We start from the raw sequence: 20,551 nt of genomic DNA, 5'->3' as shown, positions 1-20,551 counted from the left end.
TGTATTCTCCTAAAGACCAGACAAGCACAAAAGGTGGCATTATCGCCTCACAGCAAGAAGGTCCTGTGTTCGAGTCCCGGTTCAACTAGGCCTTTCAGTGTGGAGTTTGCATGTTCTCCCTGCATTCGCGCGGGTTTCCTCCACAAGTCCAAAAACATGCAGGTTAAGTGAATTGTAGAATCTAAAACCTGTGCCAAGTCAAATATGTGGATCACGGGAGCAGCTGAAAGTAGAAGACAAAACATATTACTTAAGTAAATGGTGATTATTCATTATATTTGAGTTACTTGCAAACATTTAGTAAAAAGTATAAAACATTTTGTTTTATTTACAGTATATATACATTTTATGACAGAACTAGTCTATTCTAAAACAGCTAGGGAGACTGGACTGCCACTATACTCTCAAATAAAATAATTTCTGCTGCTTTATCTATTCACTTAATCAAAATGATCTAAAGCAACACAATTCTAGAACATTTTGTCACAACTTGATTTCATTGTGTTCCACCTTTTTAAATTTGTAAAATGAAAGTTTACTTAATCCTTTTGAGTTGGGACTACATATATACCTTTTGTGGCGTTAATGTGGCATTGATGAAACTGGGCAGAGGATTTCCATTTCCCAAAATGCTTTGCAAGGGACTGGATAGGAGAAAAAGTGTTGAAATGAAGTGTTATTTTATGCATTTTTGAGCAAGATGAGAATAGGTGTAGATTTGTTTATGTTTAATGTTCTGTTATGCTGGAGGTTACCGTTGTGGTGAAGAATTGTGCTTGTGCTTAGGTTGAGGATAGACTTTCATCTTAAGTGGTCCTTGATGTGTGTTGCTTAGCTCTATAAGTAGTTGTTATTAAAATGACAGTGCAACAGTTTCACTGTCTTTACACTTGCTCAACTGGCATATACTAATGAATAATAAAATAAATTAAGTTGATCCAACAAGGAAAATTTATTAAATGAGTTTGGTCTACTTAATGAAGTTGAGGTAAAACTATTATAGTACATTGATTTAACCTAACCCAACTAAATTATGTTAACTCAATGAAACAGACTTAATCTGAATGAAAGACATAGGGTCTGTTCCAAAACCTAGTGAGCTTCCTCCGGAGGCAGCATTTTAAGACACCCGAAGCGAAGGCTCTTCCAAAATGTAGGTATCATAATTATGCTGCCTCATAAGATATTTTGTTAAGGACACATTTTTAAGGTAGCATGGTATGTATCCTTCCCTGGGTAGGTGATCCCAGAATGCACCATAATGAGCTTGACATAAAAATAAATCCAAGATGACAGGCGAAGCAAGAGAAATTTGGATTATAAATATAATTCTAATACACTCAATACTGAGAAGTATCAATAAAAATGGTTTCATATTGTAGAAAATTGATTATTTTACCCAAAATGTGTATGTACTATGCATATTTATGCTCATTAGAGTATTGCGTTGTTCCTCTCGCATCACCTCTATAGAGCGCAACAGTGCCCGCCCACTTTTTCAGCCGTCTGGGTTCTGGAAGTATTTTCCCCATTAATTTGTTCCATTGACTTTTTGTAAGAGTTGTGAGCCATGAACCAAACCAACCAGCTCCGAGGAGAATCATAACATCACAAACTTTGTTTTGTGGTAAAAAGTATTTGAAAATCGGACAAAAAGACAAAGGTACAAGGATGTGTACTTACCATCTTTCATGAGGGCGTGGACTACAATCCCATGAAGCATTGCGAATGATGTCATTGAATATAAAACTATGGAAATATATAAAACTATTGATTTTAGGTTGTTGATTATAAGTATAGAAACAATATATTTTACGTTTATTGCAAAATATTCCGATAAGTACAAATATATAAGTAGTTTAAGGGTGAAGTGAGACCGACTCGATTGCGTCATTCACAGTGCTTTATGTGAGTCGTTCTGAGGCACATTTTCGTGGTTTTCATTGGCTGCGGTTCTCTGATTGGTGGATATTTCTCTGCTGTACCATGGGTAATGTAGTTGTTTACCATGAATTCTGCTATCAAACACTTTTTTTAAACAATGAAGATGAAATAACACAGATGGATGGCTTCAACGGAAGCACTTACCATCGATGAACAATCTCGTAGCTCACGGTAGCTCTATAAAGCGCAACAGTCTGGTTCCAGAAGTAAAAATGCCATTAATTTATCCCATAGATGAATTGTTTTTCAATGATTACTTATAAACTTTTAAAGACAGACCTACCGTGATCTACGAGGTTGTTCATTGATGGTATATGCTTCCGTCGAAGCCATCCGTCTGCGTTATTTCAAATTTATTGTTTAAAAATAATGTTTGATAGCGGAATTCATGGTAAACAGCTACCATGACATATGCTACTGTATATAATCATAAGATTGAAGTGGGCCCTGACAACCATATACTTGATATACTACATCCATTACTAAGAAACAAATTACAAAAATACACTTTCAGAGAAATTACAATTGCAGCCTTAAAGCAAATTACAAAGACAAATCAGAGTCCTCACGAATGCAAGGATGGAGTGGAGAGAAATAATATCAAGGAAAAATAAAAGGATGGAGTGGAAGGAAATATATTAGATGGGGAGATCAATAACATATAAGATTAAGAACCTAAAATTTGAACACAGATGGAAACTGCTTAAAGATGTAATGATATAATATTAAATGATGATGGTTCTTTCTCTTTGACTATTCTGATTAATTGGATAAATAGAAATGTAATTACCAAATATACTGCCCTACAAAAATAAAATGCAAAATTGAGTAATGTCTGAAATCAGGTCTCCGATTATGATCTGTCCTGTGATAGATGAGTTTGGCTGAGTTTTCAGAGAAAACAGTGTGAAAATGCAGTTACTACAAAATCCATATCAAAATAACTCAAACTTCAGTTTAAGTTACTGAGTTTGGCCTTTGTATGGTAGTTTGGGTATTGGTATTTTTACCAGTTAAACTAAACATGTGTAAAGTAATTTAGGGAAATATACAGAAGTTTAGATGGGTGGATGGATTGAAAGTTTAAAGCACAATGACAAAAAATAAACAACAAACTATCACAGTAAAAAGATGTGTATAAAAGTGATGAAAGACACGAGGCAAAGACAGACAGTATCTCTCTCATCAGCGACACAACAGACCCACTTTATATTAAGTGGCCTTAACCATTTGATACTTAATCATTTGATACAAGGTACTTATTATGTACACACATGTTGTTGCATTGTAATTACATTGAATGTATTTGCATTTAATTACATTTGTAGTTACACTGTTAAATTTACCCCAAACCCTAACACATACCTTACCCCAAAACCTAACTCTAAACCCTAATCCTAACCCTAACCCTACCCATACCTTAACCTCAGTAGCAGCAAATGTGGGCATTTTGCAGAACAACATGTAGTTACACAGTAAATACATAGTCTTGTATGTATTTAATGTTAGTACATAGAAGTTAAGGCCACCTAATATAAAGTGTGACCACACAACTTTTAACAGGGGACACAGAAGCACACGTCCCGCAAGACACTATATCTAGCCATGAACGTGAACGGTACCATCAGCTAATATTGGCTGGGATGGTGCTTTACAATTCTGGTCCAATATTTAACGATTTTGGGGAGCTGAGGTGGAGGGTGAGAGAGACGTTTAATAAGTGGGAAAAGGGTGTCTGTGTTACAGAAGCCACATCACTGAGACACCACCAGGCTTTTTATGTACACTTAAAACCTACGCATTGCACAAAAATATCCCTTATTACCACTCTCCCTCGCGTGATGTCTCTGACTCTCTGGTTTGCAGCAGCCGCCTCTTGAGTGTGTCGTTCTTTCGGCCAGTGACAAAAATAGGAAAATACTACACATATCTGGTGCTATTTTGTGATTGGTGGGGGTGGTCTACAGCCCACCCTCAATGTTTGTAACACACAGCCCGCCCCAAAATTGCTTTTAACTAGTGGACAAATCGTAAAAAATAAGATATTTTTATTTTATACTGTGTTTGATTGGGTGGGCACAACTCACGTTTGGGTGGGCTCAGCCCACCCCTGCCTTGGTAAGTAGTCATATTTGTACTAAAGATTTAGATGTTTTTTCTTTCTCCACTCATATTACACACAAACACAAGAGTTAAGCTGTAAACAATGGGTGGAAATTTGTGTTTTCCGTTTGATAATAAATTAGGCCAAAGAAATCAAACTGAACACTGTAAATAATTCTCTGATGAGCCAAATCATTATGACCACCTGCCTAATATGCTGTTGGTCCTCCGCGCGCCGCCAAAACAGTGCCGACCTGTCGAGGCATGGACTCTACAAGACTCCTGAGGGTGTCCTGTGGTATCTGGCAACAAAACATTAGCAGCAGATCCTTCGAGTCACGTAAGTTGCAAGGTGGAGCCGCCGTGGATTGGACATGTTGGTCCAGTTCATCCCACAGATGCTCACTCGGATTGAGATCTGTGGAATTTGGAGGCCAGGGCAACATCTTAAACTCTTCATCAATTCATGTTCCTCAAACCATTCCCGAACAATGTGTGCAGTGTGGCAGGGCGCATTATCCTGCTGAAAGAGGCCACTGCCATCAGGGAATGCCATTGCCATGAAGGGGTGTACCTGGTCTGCAAAGATGTTTAGGTAGGTGGCACATGTCAAATTGACATCCACATGAATGACCAGACCCAGGGTTTCCCAGCAGAATATTGCCCAGAGAATCACACTTCCTCCACTGGCTTGTCGTCTTCCCACAGTACATCCCAGTGCCATCACTTCCCCAGTTAAACGGCGCACACGTACACGACCATCCACATGATGTTAAAGAAAATGGGACTCATCAGACCAGGTGACCTTCTTCCACTGCTCCAAGGTCCAGTTCCGAATTCTTCCACTGCTCCAAGGTCCAGTTCCGATGCTCGAGTGCCCATTGTTGGCGCTTTTGATGGTGGACAGGGGTCATCGTGGGCACTCTGTCAGGTCTGCAGCTACGCAGCCCTATACGCATCAGGGTGTGATGCACTGTGTGTTGTGACACATTCCTCCCGTAACCATCATTAAAATGTTCTGTGTCTTGTGCCACAGTACAACTTCTGTCAGTTCCGACCAGATGGGATAGCCTTTGTTGCACTTGCGCATCAATGAGCCTTGGGCACTCAACACCCTGTCACCGGTTTGTGGTCTTTACTCCTGCCCATTTCTCCTGCATTCAACAAGTTGACTTCGAGAACTGATTGTTCGCTTACCATCTAATCTACCCAGACCTTGATACATGGCCTTGTTAGGAAATGATCAACGTTATTCACTTCACCTGTGAGTGGTCATACTGTTTTGGCTCATCAGTGTATGTAGGCCATTAAGATAGTGGTGCAGATTTCTTGATAAGGGTATAAAAGATTTAAGAAAACAGGCTGGTTTATCAGTGTAAGTGTGTGTTTATGTGTCTGTACTTTATTTATTGACAGCTAGTTTAACAGCTATATTCATATTCCCACCAACAATCACCTCACATGAATGGACAATCCCCTCCATATGTTGTCTGTTCTAACATTTTATTGGTATACAGATACACCATGTTTATTTACAAGGTATGAAGTCTGCAGTTTATTTGTTCCAAATGACCTTTAGTTCATAACGTAACACGGTGTTCGTATTGGCTGTTTCTGACAATAACACAGTTTATTGAGCTGAAGGTTGGATTCTTGGGTTTCATATAGTTCATGATACGACAAAACACCATTAGCATACCATATTCAAAAGCGGATTAAAAGTTTTTCCGTGTCAATTGGAGTTTAATTAGCAGTCATGACAATTACAACTGTTCGGGATCTAAAGAGAATTCTACCCAAGGTAAAGATTTTGGGATATGTTACAATGGACATTTCATAAAACAAAAATACATTCATATTTCCTATTGGTATTCCTATAATTTTTTTCTGCATATGACATTTCAGTACAAATCTAGTTTCAGGTATAGCTAGCAGGCAAATCTATACTAAAGATGTATATTGTGTTTTTAGACGTATAATCACAGAAGAGAGGTGCTGTCTGAGATCTCAACAGTTTTGTCTCAGCACCAATACCTTGAGGCGGTGATGGACAGATTTGGTGAGCATTTGTCAACTGCATTGTTCAAACTTATGTATGATTCTGTACATTGTTTGTTACACATTATAAAAATGGGTAGAAATCTGATGATGTGATCGGCATTCGAAGCTATTCTAAAATGACTGTAAACGCACACCTGGCATAGCACATTTTGTATTAAACCAAGTTCCTATGTTTCCTTGCAATCACATTGCAAACAGTTGCAATTAGTATATTGCTTTATTATGTAGCTCACAAAACTAGCTTCATTTATGTTTGCTACCCAATAAATTATCCATACAAAAAAGCACTCTAATATTACAATTTTTTGGGCACGGTACAATACCATAGTCTTTTTGACACTACAGTACATGTTACACCAGCACATCCTAAGTGATAAAAATATAAAAAGAACAAATCCAACAGACAATATTGCACCAACCTAAGCACTATACCATAAAAGCATTGCACAATAGTCAAGCCAATCATGTGTGATATTGATTGTATAGTCTTATGGCAGATGGAAGGAAAGACTTTCTATAACGCTCTTTTGAGCAGCATGGATGAATAACCCTTTCACTGAACGTGCTGCCCAGAGCCCCCACTGTCTCATGGAGGGGGTGACAGTTATTGTTTATGATAGAAGAAAACTTCTTGACCATCCTTTTCTGTCCTATTTCATCTATGAAGGGCAGATGACACCGTAGGACAGAATTTATTAAGTCTTTTTTTTTTACCTCCACCCCAACATACCACAGCATACAAAATGGCAGATGCTACCACAGTATCATAAAAAGTCTTTAGCAGTACCCACCACACTCCAAAGGATCTCAATCATCTCGGGAGTTGGATACGACTTTGACCCTTCTTGTACAAATAGTCTGTGTTATCAGACCAGACCAATTTATTATTTAGGTAGACACACAGGTATTTGTATGATTTCACATTCTCAATGTCCACCCCCTGGATGTTTACCGGCACTGCTTGGTGTGTCTTCCTTCAGAAATCAACTACGATTTCTTTAGTCTTACTTGCATTAAGATGGAGGTTAGTTCAGCTGGCACCAGTCCACAAAGTTCTTGATCAGCCCCCTATATTCACCCTCATTATCTTCAGTCATACACCCAACAACTGCATGACAGCTACCAGTGTTAACAGGAAAGGGGCTAGATTCATACCTTGTAGGACTCCTGTCCAACACTTCGCCACATCAGACACACAGTCCTGTAGCCTCACAAACTGGGGTCTGTAGGTGAGGTAGTCAGCTATCCAGGTAGCAAAGCTTAAGTTCACTCCTGCTTTCAGTACTTTGGTTGTTAAACGGTTGTTAAATTTCTTTTATAGTCTTTAATGATGGCAAAGTGAAGAACTTGATAAGTTTGACTGGAACTATTATGGTGTTATATGAAGGTAAGTCACCTGTTCAAACTCCCACCATAAAGGTAATTTGCCTTTACTGGCATTTTGCAACAAAGCTATGATTAGGTATACGTTTGTCTTAAAGTACAACAAGCAATTGAATTTTGTAATTTTGTGCTTCAGGGAACCGTTACAACATTCCAGTGTGTTTGTGGCTGGAGGAAAGTTATCCACACACTGCACCCACCTGCTATGTGAAACCATCCCGCGAAATGAAGATTGTGACCAGTAGACATGTCAACAGCAATGGAGAGATCCGCTTGCCTTACCTGGATGAGTGGAGACATGTAAGGGGCCATTTACAATAAACATGTTTTTGCATCCGTCTGCGCATGTAAACATGCGTTTGACGGACTTTGACCGTTGCACCATGTCATAGGTTAAAAAGATTGGCAGCTTTTCTGTTATATTTGTTGCATTGCATCTAGCTTTTTTTAGCCCAAGAACACATTGGGTCTGAACCAAGGAGCTCTGGTCTGAACGTCCCTTAAGGCCATGTCTATACTATGTCCTCACTAACACATGTTACTTTTACGTCTCTCATACACATTAGAATGGCGTTTTTCCTCAACGGAAATTTTTTTCGAAAAAGTTCTCCATTATCGCGTTCTTCGGAAAATGATGACAATAGGAAACTAAAAACGAAGTAAAAAAAAATACAATTGAATAAGTAGGTGTGGCAGGGCGGAGGGCGGGGTGGGTCATGATTCCGCACACCCTTAATCGGGCTGATTAAGCCCAAGAGGGATAAAGCCGACCGGAGACGGCAGTGCGACAGAGCGAGAGTTACGGACAGGTGTCCGACACCAGTGTGTGTGTGTGTGTGTTTGGTTAAGTTTATTATTAAAATATTATTTATATCGTCAAGCCGGTTCTTGCCTACTCCTTTCCATTGAACTGTGTCACAGTAGGCCACGTCCACACTAATGTTTGACACACACTCTTTTGTTTGAAAAGGCATTTATTTCGCTACATTTACGCCTCTCATCCACACTAAGATGGGGAGTTTTGAAAAACGCTTACCGTTGCCACATACTTTGTCGTTTTCAAACAAAAATGGATTAGTGGGAATGTGGCCCAATACATTTTCGTTTAGTAATAACGAATATTAATTTTGCTACGTTTACACCTCTAATCCACACTTGAATGGTGTTTTTCCTCAACCGAAAATGGAGTGTTTTCAAAACGACCTCCATTACAACATACTTTGGAAAACGATGACATTAGGAACTATAAGACAAAATTTTCCAAACAAAAACGGATTAGTGTGGACACAGACTTCTACATTTTCGTTTAAAAACGCATTAATTGGGGGCCTGGGTAGCTCAGCAAGTAAAGACGTTGCCTACCACACCTGGAGTCACAAGTTCGAATCCAGGGCGTGCTGAGTGACTCCAGTCAGGCTTCCTAAACAACCAATTGGCCCGGTTGCTAGGGTGATAGAGTCACGTTGGGTTAACCTCCATGTGGCCGTTATAATGTGGTTCTCGGTGGGGCATGTGGTGAGTTGTGCGTGGATGCCGCAGAGAATAGTGTGAAGCCTCCACACGTGCTAGGTCTCCGCAGTAACATGCTCAACAAGCCAAGTGATAAGATGCCTGGATTGACATCTCAGACGCAGAGGCAACTGAGATTCATCCTCCATCACCCAGATTGAGGCGAGTCACTATGCCACCATGAGGACTTAGAGCACATTGGGAAATGGGCATTCCAAATTGGGGAGAAAAAGGAAGAAAATCTACCCCCAAAAAACCTGCATTAATTTAACACCGTTTACACCTTTCATCCACAATAGAACACTGTTTTCCTCATCCCAAAATGGAGTGTTTCGAAAATGCTCTCCATTAAAACGTACTTTGGAAAACAATGACATTAGGAAACTAAAAACCAAAGTTTTCCAAACAAAAACTGATTAGTGTGGATGTGGCCTAAGATATAGAATACATAGAATTCCTTCAAACCTCTTTTTGGCAAAGTGACCGGTGATCATGTGATTTTGGTTTGAAGTTGCTTCAGTGGTTCTGACTAGCACCCAAAAAAACAACATGTAGGATTGAACCATACAACACCATGGATGGTGTTTTCAATAAAACACCAGATGGTTTTGGACAGTCTTTGGATCAGTAATCTGCATTTTATCTCCCGTTGAGTCACAATATTAGAGCTTTTGATGAACTGTGCCCATTTTTTATTATTTGTCATAGTAATAAATGACCTGTTATTTGTTGCAGACGCAGTGTGACCTGCACAGTTTGATTCAGGTTATGATGACTGTGTTTAGTGAGGTCCCTCCTCTTTGCATGTGTCTTGACCCAGAAGACTGTGAGTATAGTTTCCTTGTTCATTCCCATCATAAAAGCTTTCACATCCGTATTGAGCAGTTTAACAATGTCTATCTGCTCTTTTGTCCTAATTACCTTAGAGAAACAGATAAATGAGCAGTTTAAACAGTTTACATGTTTAAAATATGATAACAGTGTCCTAAGGTTTCTGAGGAAAACAACAATAATGTTATGAGATTAAACATCAAGCTTGTCATTATATTTTGATGTTTGGTTAACAGGAAATAATGATTGTACATTGTCACTGTATAAAAACAGAAAACGTATTTTTCATCATATAGTGATATGACTATATTGTTTTCACTGTTAAAGAAAACATTTAATTTTTGTATGTATGGCTATTTAGGTACAATGACCATTCTTGTTTCTTTACAGCAAGTCCAGTGCACCCACAAATAGAGTCAATGGAGGAATTCTCACATGTGACTCTAGATGAGGATCATCTTCTGTTCCTCAAAGGCAATGAAACCAACTGTTAGCATGCAAATTGTTTTTGTTAATGTAGATAGTGTTTTTGCAGCATCTGTAACCTGTATTATAGAATTGACTGTTATCTAAAAATAATAAAATAAATAAATAAGTAAAAACTATAAATAGTTAGAATAGATGCTTGCATAAAACTGAAAGCTTTTGTAAAACAAAGCAAAAACAAAGGTTAAATTTGAGTGACATGTAAGTAATGAAATGATTTGTACATTTAAGGATTTGTCTGTTTTATATGTCACATTACTTTGATTCTGGGTCACTTTAAATATTATGATGTGGTTCTCTCCTAATGATTACTGCTGTTGTGAATGTTTTTCAATGTACACAAAAAACAAAAAATAAAGTTGATTTCACCTATTACATTTTTTATTGTGTAATAATAATAATAATAATAATAATAATAGCAGAATTAAAACTTAATATGAATTTGAGAATTTCTTTGTATTTGATATGCATTTTGCTTTAATGACAATATTTTCGACATGGCCGTGCATTGATTGTCGAGCTGGCATGGACTCCACCAGCAAAACCTGATGATCTGATGTTATCCATATATGATAAGAGAATGATCTAAAGAACATCTAGTGTGTGTCAATGGAAGCAAGAAAATCTATCCTTTTGTACAATGTATGGTCATTTGTGAGCATGGTCATTGTCACAAATTTTGCTAATCTGATTAGTGACCTAAATAGTGTAAACAGGAATCCGAAATATTTTTTCCACTTCATTTTATATAATAATGTTTCTTTGTTGTCAAATTTTCTTTTAAAGAGATAGTTCACCCAAAAATGAAAATCCTCCAATAATTTACTCACCCTCATGCCATCCTAGATGTGTATAACTTTCTTCTGCTGAACACAAACAAAGGTTTTTAAAAGAATATCTCAGCTCTGTTGGCCCATACAATGCAAGTGAATGGTGACCAGACGATGAATCTCCAAAAAGCAAATAAAGACCACATAAAAGTAATACATATGACTCCAGTGGTTTAATCCATGTGTTCTGAAGTGATATGATAGGTGTGGGTGATAAACAGATCAATATTTTAGTCCTAAAATCAGAATAAATCTCCACTTTCACTTCCACATTCTTCCTCTTTTGTTTTTGGCGATTCACATTCTTTGTGCATATCGCCACCTACTGGGAAGAGAGGAGAATTTAATAGTAAATTTAGTAAAAGAGGACTAAAATATTGATCTGTTTCTTGCCCACACCTATCATATCACTTCTGAACACATGGATTTAACCACTGGAGTTTTTATGGATTACTTTTACGCTGCCTTTATGTGCTTATTGGACCTTCAAAGTCCTGGCCACCATTCACTTGGATTGTATGGACCTACAGAGCTGAGATATTCTTCTAAAAATCTTTGTGCTCAGCAGAAGAAAGAAAGTCATACACATCTGGTTTGGCATGAGGGTGAGTAAATGATGAGATAATTATTTTTATTTTGAGTTTGAACTATCCCTTTAATAAACTGAAGGTGAAATATGTCATGAACTACATGCGTTAAATCGTTTATTGTGATAAACTGAAATGAGGTATTTTATATCTATGCACAATATATGTGCATTATTATTATTATTATTATTATTATTATTATTATTATTATTATTATTATTATCATGGCGATTTCGAAACTTTTATTTTGAAAAACCCAACACACTCCCTCCGGAAGTATGACTATCACTGTTGTGACGCTCACTACGTTCATTTTGTTTACCTTCCTCGTAATGAATTACAGTTGACTTTACGTATATTTGATTAATTTTCATTAACTATAATTCATTTGATATTAATGAGTTATTAAAGTCTCTAGAGCGTATTTGAGGCTCATAGCAGGCGATAAAAATAGTGCTTCCGGATTATCAGCAGGCCTGAGCTCAGCCGCACAGACACTTTTCAAATTGCACACATTTATTCTTTATTTCCTCAGGAGTTTAGTGTATTTATTTATATTGTGTAGTCAATCATGGCTGTTGTCAACGAAGGAGCTCTTAAAAAAATGTTGAAGGTTTGTGTCATGTCTTTTGCTTGACAGTCAGATATTAATTGCTTAATTTAATTTGGAGTAATATGAGGGATTAATAATGTATCTTTATTAATAGATTCATTTAGCTGTATTTGGCATGTTTAATCTTTTATTTATCTGTTTTTACATTATATTTGGCTGGAATTCTAGTAATAGTAGCTTTGGGATCTTTTTATAGCAATCTTTTTATGCTAGCCTGTTATTAATAAAAAATAGTCATATATATATATATATATATATATATATATATATATATATATATATATATATATATATATATTAGTTGTTACAATAGAGCTTTATAATCGAGATGTTTGTCAATATAATTTACCGGATGACTTCTATTTACCTTTTTGTTTCTTTTATTTCAGCAATACAAATACCGAGATCTCACTGCCCGGGAGATAACAAATGTCATCTCTCAGTACAAAGATCTTAAACCTGTGATGGATGCTTACAGTAAGATTATATCATCCTACCTGTAGTTTGAGATGTTTGGAAACATCATGTCTATTCATGTTTTTTAACGCTGTACTTTTCACAGCGTTTAATGACGGCTCCTCCAGAGACTTAATGAGCCTTACAGGGACTTTACCTGTTAGTTATAGAGGTGAGTAAATGATGACAGAATTGTTATTTTTGGGTGAACTGTCCCTTCAAAACAACATTGTATTTTTCACTGTCCTTTTCTGCTTCTTTCAACAGGGAATGTGTACAATATCCCCGTGTGCCTCTGGTTGTTGGACATGTATCCCTACAATCCTCCTATTTGTTTTGTGAAGCCCACCAGTGCGATGATGATAAAGACTGGCAAACACATTGATGCCAACGGGAAGATCTACCTGCCCTATCTGCATGAGTGGAAACATGTACGATTCAATTACCTAAAATGACAGAATTATAACTTTTTGCACCATGTCTTCTGTGTGGTGGTGACTGGTGAGCCAATGCAAGAGTTTTATGCAAAATGACTCCCATAATTATCAAAAATTCCACATGTAGTCACAAAGGTTCCTCTTTTTCACAGTTTAATGGAGTCACAGTATGTAACTGACCTTTTTTTACATATTATTTACATGTATTTTGCCTTTTATTGTTACATTGTAAAACCGTATTTATATTAAATATAGGGTAGCTAGCAACTTTGAAGCTACATTTGAGATGATTATATCAGAAAACAGAGAAAATTTGCACTGATAATTAAGAATTGTATCTGATTGTGAAAGGAAACCTAAAATATGTCAGACTTTCTAATGATCTTGTATTTTGTTTCCTCCAGACCCATCAGTCTCAGTCAGATCTGTATGGGCTCATCCAGGTGATGATTGTTGTGTTCAGTGAGGAGCCGCCTGTGTACTCCAGACCCACCACACAACCTCCATACCAGACCTTCCAGGCAGCTGGACCGCCCAACCGTAGGCAGATTTCTTTCTCCTGTTATACTTTTGATGTATAATAGATATACTTTAATGCCTTGACTTTTTTAATCTTACAATAACTGTTTGAAGAAAAAAAAAAAAAAAAAAAGAGAATTTGTGGGGGAAAATAATCTTGATTTTATTTATGTAAAATATCTATTTTTCTTCCCTTTTGCTTTTGGTGTGAAATATGACCGGAGATTCTTCCTTACGGGGTCCGTTGCTGTGTAACAGAAACTTTTTTGTGTTCACACTTGAGGAACACATCTGTTATGAGGAAAAGATAGTGGTTGCTCACCATTCTGCATCAAAGCAGTATCATAAACATTGGGCACTGAAAATATACACATGTATGAGACATAATCCGATTGCTCATATATAGTATATTAACTCAAAGTAATATAACTGAAAAGTAATACCTGTTTTAAACAGCAGATGTCTCCAGCAGTGCATTTTAAAGCATTTGTGTTGTGTCCCACCCTTCCTTCCAGAGTCCTATATGCCTGGAATGCCTACAGTATCTACCTACGGGCCAAACCCGAACTCATGGTAATGATTCCTTCAGTCCGACCAAGGATCACATGCAGCACTATGACACACATATAAGTTATTATATTTTCACTTTTTATCGCTCTTATAACATTCATGTTAGGAAAACACATGAAAGGTTTGACTTATAATTAGTGAGTGTGATTAATTGGTTATGTAATGATTTATGTCCGCTCCAGTGGATACCCAGGTTACCCTTATCCAGGAGGGAATGCTTATCCTGCTACAGGTGGTCCAGCACACTACACTTCCCAGACCCCTGTCACGACCGTGGGTGAGTCTTCGTGTGTGCCTTTGACGGGTTTTTTTGTCCAACAATTAACACATGAATCACTGTAATCCTCTAATAAGCACTCAAGTAAATATGTAAATATTCAGTTTCAAATTATTTTTTGCGACGCTTTTAATCTGAATTGGCAACCTTTAAAATAAATTCAAGGTAATTTGAGTTGGCAATATTCAGTCTGAATCAAAGTTACTTGAATTGGCAATTTTCAGTCTGAATCTGAGTTCATCTGAATTTACAACATTCAATCTGAATCTGAGTTAATCAGAATTTATTTTGATCTGAATTGACAAAATTCAGTCTGGTTTCGAGTTGATCTGAATTGACTACATTCAATCCAAATCCAAGTTAAAATGAATTTGGAAACATTCAATCTGAATCCGAGTTACTTGAATTGGCAATATTTGATCTGAATCCGAGTTGATCTGAATTGACAACGTTCAATCTGAATCTGAGTTAATCTGAATTGGCAACATTCAGTCTGAATCCAAATTAATCTGAATTGATTACAGTCAATCCAAATCCAAGTTAAAATGAATTTGGAAACATTCAATCTGAATTGGAGTTACTTGAATTGGCAACATTTAATCTGAATCCGAGTTGATCTGAATTGACAACATTCAATCTGAATCCGAGTTGATCTGAATTGACAACATTCAATCTGAATCCGAGTTGATCTGAATTGACAACATTCAATCTGAATCCGAGTTGATCTGAATTGACAACATTCAATCTGAATCCGAGTTGATCTGAATTGACAACATTCAATCTGAATCCGAGTTGATCTGAATTGACAACATTCAATCTGAATCCGAGTTGATCTGAATTGACAACATTCAATCTGAATCCGAGTTGATCTGAATTGACAACATTCAATCTGAATCCGAGTTGATCTGAATTGACAACATTCAATCTGAATCTGAGTTGATCTGAATTGACTACAGTCAGTCCAAATCCAAGTTAAAATGAATTTGGAAACTTTCAATCTGAATCTGAGTTGCTTGAATTTGCAACATTTGATCTGAATCCGAGTTGATCTGAATTGACAACATTCAGTCTGAATCCAAGTTAATCTGAATTGATTACAGTCAATCCAGATCCAAGTTAAAATGAATTTGGAAACATTCAATCTGAATCTGAGTTACTTGAATTGGCAACATTTAATCTGAATCTGAGTTAATCTGAATTGGCAACATTCAGTCTGAATCCAAATTAATCTGAATTGATTACAGTCAATCCAAATCCAAGTTAAAATGAATTTGGAAACATTCAATCTGAATTGGAGTTTCTTGAATTGGCAACATTTAATCTGAATCTGAGTTAATCTGAATTGACAACATTCAATCTGAATCCGAGTTGATCTGAATTGACAACATTCAATCTGAATCCGAGTTGATCTGAATTGGCACCATTCAATCTGAATCCGAGTTGATCTGAATTGACAACATTCAATCTGAATCCGAGTTGATCTGAATTGACAACATTCAATCTGAATCCGAGTTGATCTGAATTGACAACATTCAATCTGAATCCGAGTTGATCTGAATTGACAACATTCAATCTGAATCTGAGTTGATCTGAATTGACTACAGTCAGTCCAAATCCAAGTTAAAATGAATTTGGAAACTTTCAATCTGAATCTGAGTTGCTTGAATTTGCAACATTTGATCTGAATCCGAGTTGATCTGAATTGACAACATTCAGTTTGAATCCAAGTTAATCTGAATTGATTACAGTCAATCCAGATCCAAGTTAAAATTAATTTGGAAACATTCAATCTGAATCTGAGTTACTTGAATTGGCAACATTTAATCTGAATCCGAGTTGATCTGAATTGACAACATTCAATCTGAATCCAAGTTAATCTGAATTGGCAACATTAGCAACATTCAATCTATAGCTGAGTTGATCTGAACTGACAACATTCAGTCTGATTTCGAGTTGATCTGAATTGACTACAGTCAATCCAAATCCAAGTTAAAATTAATTTGGAAACATTCAAACTAGATCAGATTTAATCTGAATAGGCAACACAGGCAATTCAGTTGGAGACTTATATTTTAAGCAACTTTAGACAAAAAATAAATAAAAATAAAATGACACGGCCATGTTTCTGTTAGCCTCATAAAAGTATACAACCAAAGTATTCCCCCTATACATCTATTTCGACCCTGACCTCTGGTCTTCTGTCTGGCTTCATGCCTAGTTTACACTGACCTCTCTAGAGCACTTTGAAATGTTGGGTGTGTAACTAAACTCTGAGCTTGTAAAGGTCAAAGGGCTCGGTTGATCCAGTTGTCAGAGCCTGGAGTGGTTATATTTAGAGTGCTAGGTGTAGGGAGAGGACATCAGTCCACAGGGAACTTTCAGTGTTAGGCTGGTTTGAACCATGACATTCAGGTTACAGGGCTGAGCAGAAAATTACAGTCTTTTTGTTTGGCTAGATGATATATGAATATGTTATAGCTCACAGGGAGCATTCTCAGGGGTGCACCGTATGTAATGTGGGGCAAAAATATTTCTAGTATTTTAGTATTTTGTGAAGTTAGTAAACTTGAAACATTTTTGAATTTTCATACATTTTATTAGTGGACCACTGTTGTCATTTTGTGGTAAAATATTTTTGTATAATGAACACTAAACTGTATAATCAACTGTTATAACAGACAACTGATTTCCTACATGGCATGTGTTAGTTTCATGTCTCTCATTTCACTCTGTGGTTTCTTTTTTCCTACATAATAAAATACCACCGGAAGTGGTTTGGTTTGCAGCGTTTGTCCATGAACCATACACCAAATCCCAGACAGACCTTTTCAAATGGACACATTTGTTGTCCCTTTGTTCGGAAAACAGCTTTTACACTATCAAATGGAGCTCCAAAACACCAAATCAACATCAATTATTATGTCTCTCTTATATCTTCCTTCAGGTCCAAATCGTGATGGTACCATCAGTGAGGACACCATCCGAGCATCACTGATCTCGGCTGTGAGCGATAAACTGCGCTGGAGAATGAAAGAAGAGATGGACAGAGCGCAGGCTGAGCTGGACGCTCTGAAGAGGACAGAGGAGGACTTGAAGAAAGGACACCAAAAGCTAGAGGACATGGTGTCTCGCCTGGACCAGGAAGTGGTGTGAACATTTGCACTTATTTTAATAATACGTTTTTACTTGTTTTACCAGAGATTTTAATTGATTTTTCATAGAAGAATAAATTCGATTTATTTTACCACAGGCTGATGTGGACAGAAACATTGAGCTCTTGAAGAAGAAGGACGAGGAACTGAGTGAAGCTCTGGAGAAAATGGAGAACCAGTCGGAAAACAACGACATTGATGACGTAATCATCCCCACAGCTCCACTGTACAGACAGATCCTAAACCTGTACGCGGAGGAGAACGCCATTGAAGACACCATCTTTTACCTGGGAGAAGCCCTGCGTAGAGGAGTCATCGACCTGGAGGTCTTTCTCAAGGTTTGTTCATCCTTTACGTTTACTTCTCTGTTATCCATGGCACACTCTTACTTTATTTGTTCTTAATCTTGCTTTTTTTTATCTATTAAGCATTACTTAAGGCACGTTCACATCATGTCTGCCTTTGAATGTCATGCCGAATTTGTGGCATTCACACATTTGACTGTTGCAGTAGACTCGCTTTGAGATTACAGCTGATTGGTCCGTTGTTAAGGAACATTGAGTAAAATCAATTACTTTCAGGAGTGGTGGTGGTGTAGTGGGATAGAGCACATAACTGGTAATCGGAAGGTTGCCGGTTCGATCCTCACAGCCACCACCATTGTGTCCTTGAGCGAGGCACTTAACTCCAGGTTGCTCCAGGGGGATTGTCCCTGTAATAAGGGCACTGTAAGTCACTTTGGATAAAAGCATCTGCCAAATGCATAAATGTAAATGTAAATGAACTTTCAGTGCAGACGTGATTACATTTAGCAGTATGTTGTATTATGTTTGTGAATGATGTGTATAACCGGTGCATTCCATTTAGGTAAACAAACATTTTTCGTTCATTTCAGACTCGGTGTGAGGAGTTTTGTAAATATTTGCAAATTTTCATGCCATTTATTCACATCACATTTGACGTGAGCACATGTTTAATCTTGTGTATATAACTTTTCTTGGTGTTATGTCTGACAGACTCTTCCTCTTGTATTTTTTTCCCCCAGCATGTGCGACTGCTGTCCCGCAAACAGTTCCAGCTGCGAGCACTCATGCAGAAAGCACGGAAGACCGCTGGACTCAGTGACCTTTACTGACCCTACTGCCACCAATACACCCCCTCCCCCCTTACACACACACACACACACACACACACACACACACACACACACTTCAGTTCTGATCACATGGCCCATACTCTCTTTAATCTACTCGCTTTTTGTGTAAATGCAGATCAGGTATGATATTTGAAATCTCCTGAGCATTAGATGTAAAGATGTCATCTCATGAAAACATGTACAGGTCATATTTTACCCCACAATCAAAAGACCAAAAAAAATAAATAAAAAAGAAATTATATTTTCATATTTTCCATGAAGACAGTGAAGTGTATTTTTAGGACCATAAAGATGTTTTGCATTGTGACCTTATTTTCATGACAATTTAGCACATTTTCCAACCAAATTTTCAAACTGGTACAGTGATGTGTACAGACATTTGACTTTTTTGTTGTTGTGGTTGAATTCTCATTAACATTTATGATTGTAATATACAGTAATAACGTTTACTGTATAAGTCAGCATAAATTAAAAATCCTTCAAATACTACCACATGTATAAATAATTTATAAAATATATTTTTTCACATTATGAAAATGAAATATACATTTTTGCATTACGGTAATGACAATGTGTCTTAATTCAAAATAAATGAGCGGTTCAAAAAACAACCTTTGTTTATACAAAATATTCTTAATTTATTTCTTTTGATTTTGGGGTGAAATATGACCTGGATAAGTGAGATTCAGCCATACAGTAAACATCATGTTCTTGCTACCACTTGAGCTTTTTGTGTTAAACTGGCAGGTGTTTGGGCTTTTGACTATTGATACTAGTGCTTTTAACAGTACAGAATAACAGCTCAAAATGTAAAAATAAAAACAAATCTCAAAATGTGACGTCCATAGAGAGTATACAAGAAAATGACTCTCTCTTATGTGATTAACAACTTTGATATTTGTTCAGACACTGTCACAATTTGTTGTCAATCTCCATACTTTATGAAAACATGGAGAGCTGACCAGGACGATGACTTCTGGTTCCGTATTTTAGTTTTATTAGATTTATTTTGCAGAGATATGTTTAATATTTATCTATTCTCATCACAGTTCCAGATTTATTGTTTATGTAACTGTAAATCATTTAGCTGTATACAAATAATAGTTTGTGACTAATATGTTTTTATTTTTTAAAATACAAAAAAAAAAAAAAAGAAAAAAGCTACAAACTGTACTGTACTTTCAATTTTGGGAATATACTCCAAATGTTTAAAAATTAATACAATTCTTTTACATTTTTTGGGTATGTTTGTTGCATTTCAGTCAACTGTTTTAATGCACTTTTGGGATGTGAATTTCAATTTTTAAGACTTGAGTTGCTCTTTAATTTTCATAGGGAGACTATACCTAATCTGGTAATATTTGTTCTTATTTGAGTCTGTAGGTTATTATGTCTCGAAGATCAATAAAACAATAGTGACTGTTAATTTATATACGGTCAGCCATTGCATTATCAGTTTTTATGTCGTCTCTAAGCAGGTGCTACTGTCTGCATGCATGATCACTTGTATTTTGGACTTCTTATCATGTGCTGGTATAATTATCCATAGTTTGGCCTGCTATTGATGCTATTTTACTATCTATCTTCAAGCACCTTTGAAAAAGCTAGTTAACTTTTGAGGATTCAAACACACATGG

The 20,551-nt window shown here is 36.8% G+C and overlaps 2 protein-coding genes across 2 annotated transcripts; both read left to right on the top strand.

Moving 5' to 3' along the window:
- Positions 1-5,697: 5,697 nt before the first annotated feature.
- Positions 5,698-10,680, top strand: zgc:123278 (uncharacterized protein LOC641569 homolog). Its single transcript, XM_051689867.1, has 6 exons — positions 5,698-5,848; positions 6,019-6,106; positions 7,430-7,495; positions 7,628-7,791; positions 9,736-9,826; positions 10,222-10,680. The coding sequence occupies exons 1-6, from the start codon at positions 5,804-5,806 to the stop codon at positions 10,323-10,325; spliced, it is 558 nt and encodes a 185-aa protein (XP_051545827.1). The 5' UTR covers positions 5,698-5,803; the 3' UTR covers positions 10,326-10,680.
- A 1,326-nt stretch (positions 10,681-12,006) lies between these two features.
- Positions 12,007-20,361, top strand: LOC127435788 (tumor susceptibility gene 101 protein-like). The gene is made up of 10 exons (XM_051689491.1): positions 12,007-12,347; positions 12,737-12,824; positions 12,910-12,975; positions 13,071-13,234; positions 13,645-13,780; positions 14,275-14,332; positions 14,512-14,606; positions 17,551-17,753; positions 17,857-18,096; positions 18,804-20,361. The coding sequence occupies exons 1-10, from the start codon at positions 12,306-12,308 to the stop codon at positions 18,891-18,893; spliced, it is 1,182 nt and encodes a 393-aa protein (XP_051545451.1). The 5' UTR covers positions 12,007-12,305; the 3' UTR covers positions 18,894-20,361.
- Positions 20,362-20,551: the final 190 nt, after the last annotated feature.

This window comes from Myxocyprinus asiaticus, chromosome 46, assembly GCF_019703515.2.
Source record: "Myxocyprinus asiaticus isolate MX2 ecotype Aquarium Trade chromosome 46, UBuf_Myxa_2, whole genome shotgun sequence".
NCBI lineage: Eukaryota > Metazoa > Chordata > Actinopteri > Cypriniformes > Catostomidae > Myxocyprinus > Myxocyprinus asiaticus.
The sequence above is the reverse complement of the archived record's forward strand: the minus strand, read 5'-3'. Positions and strand labels throughout refer to the sequence as shown.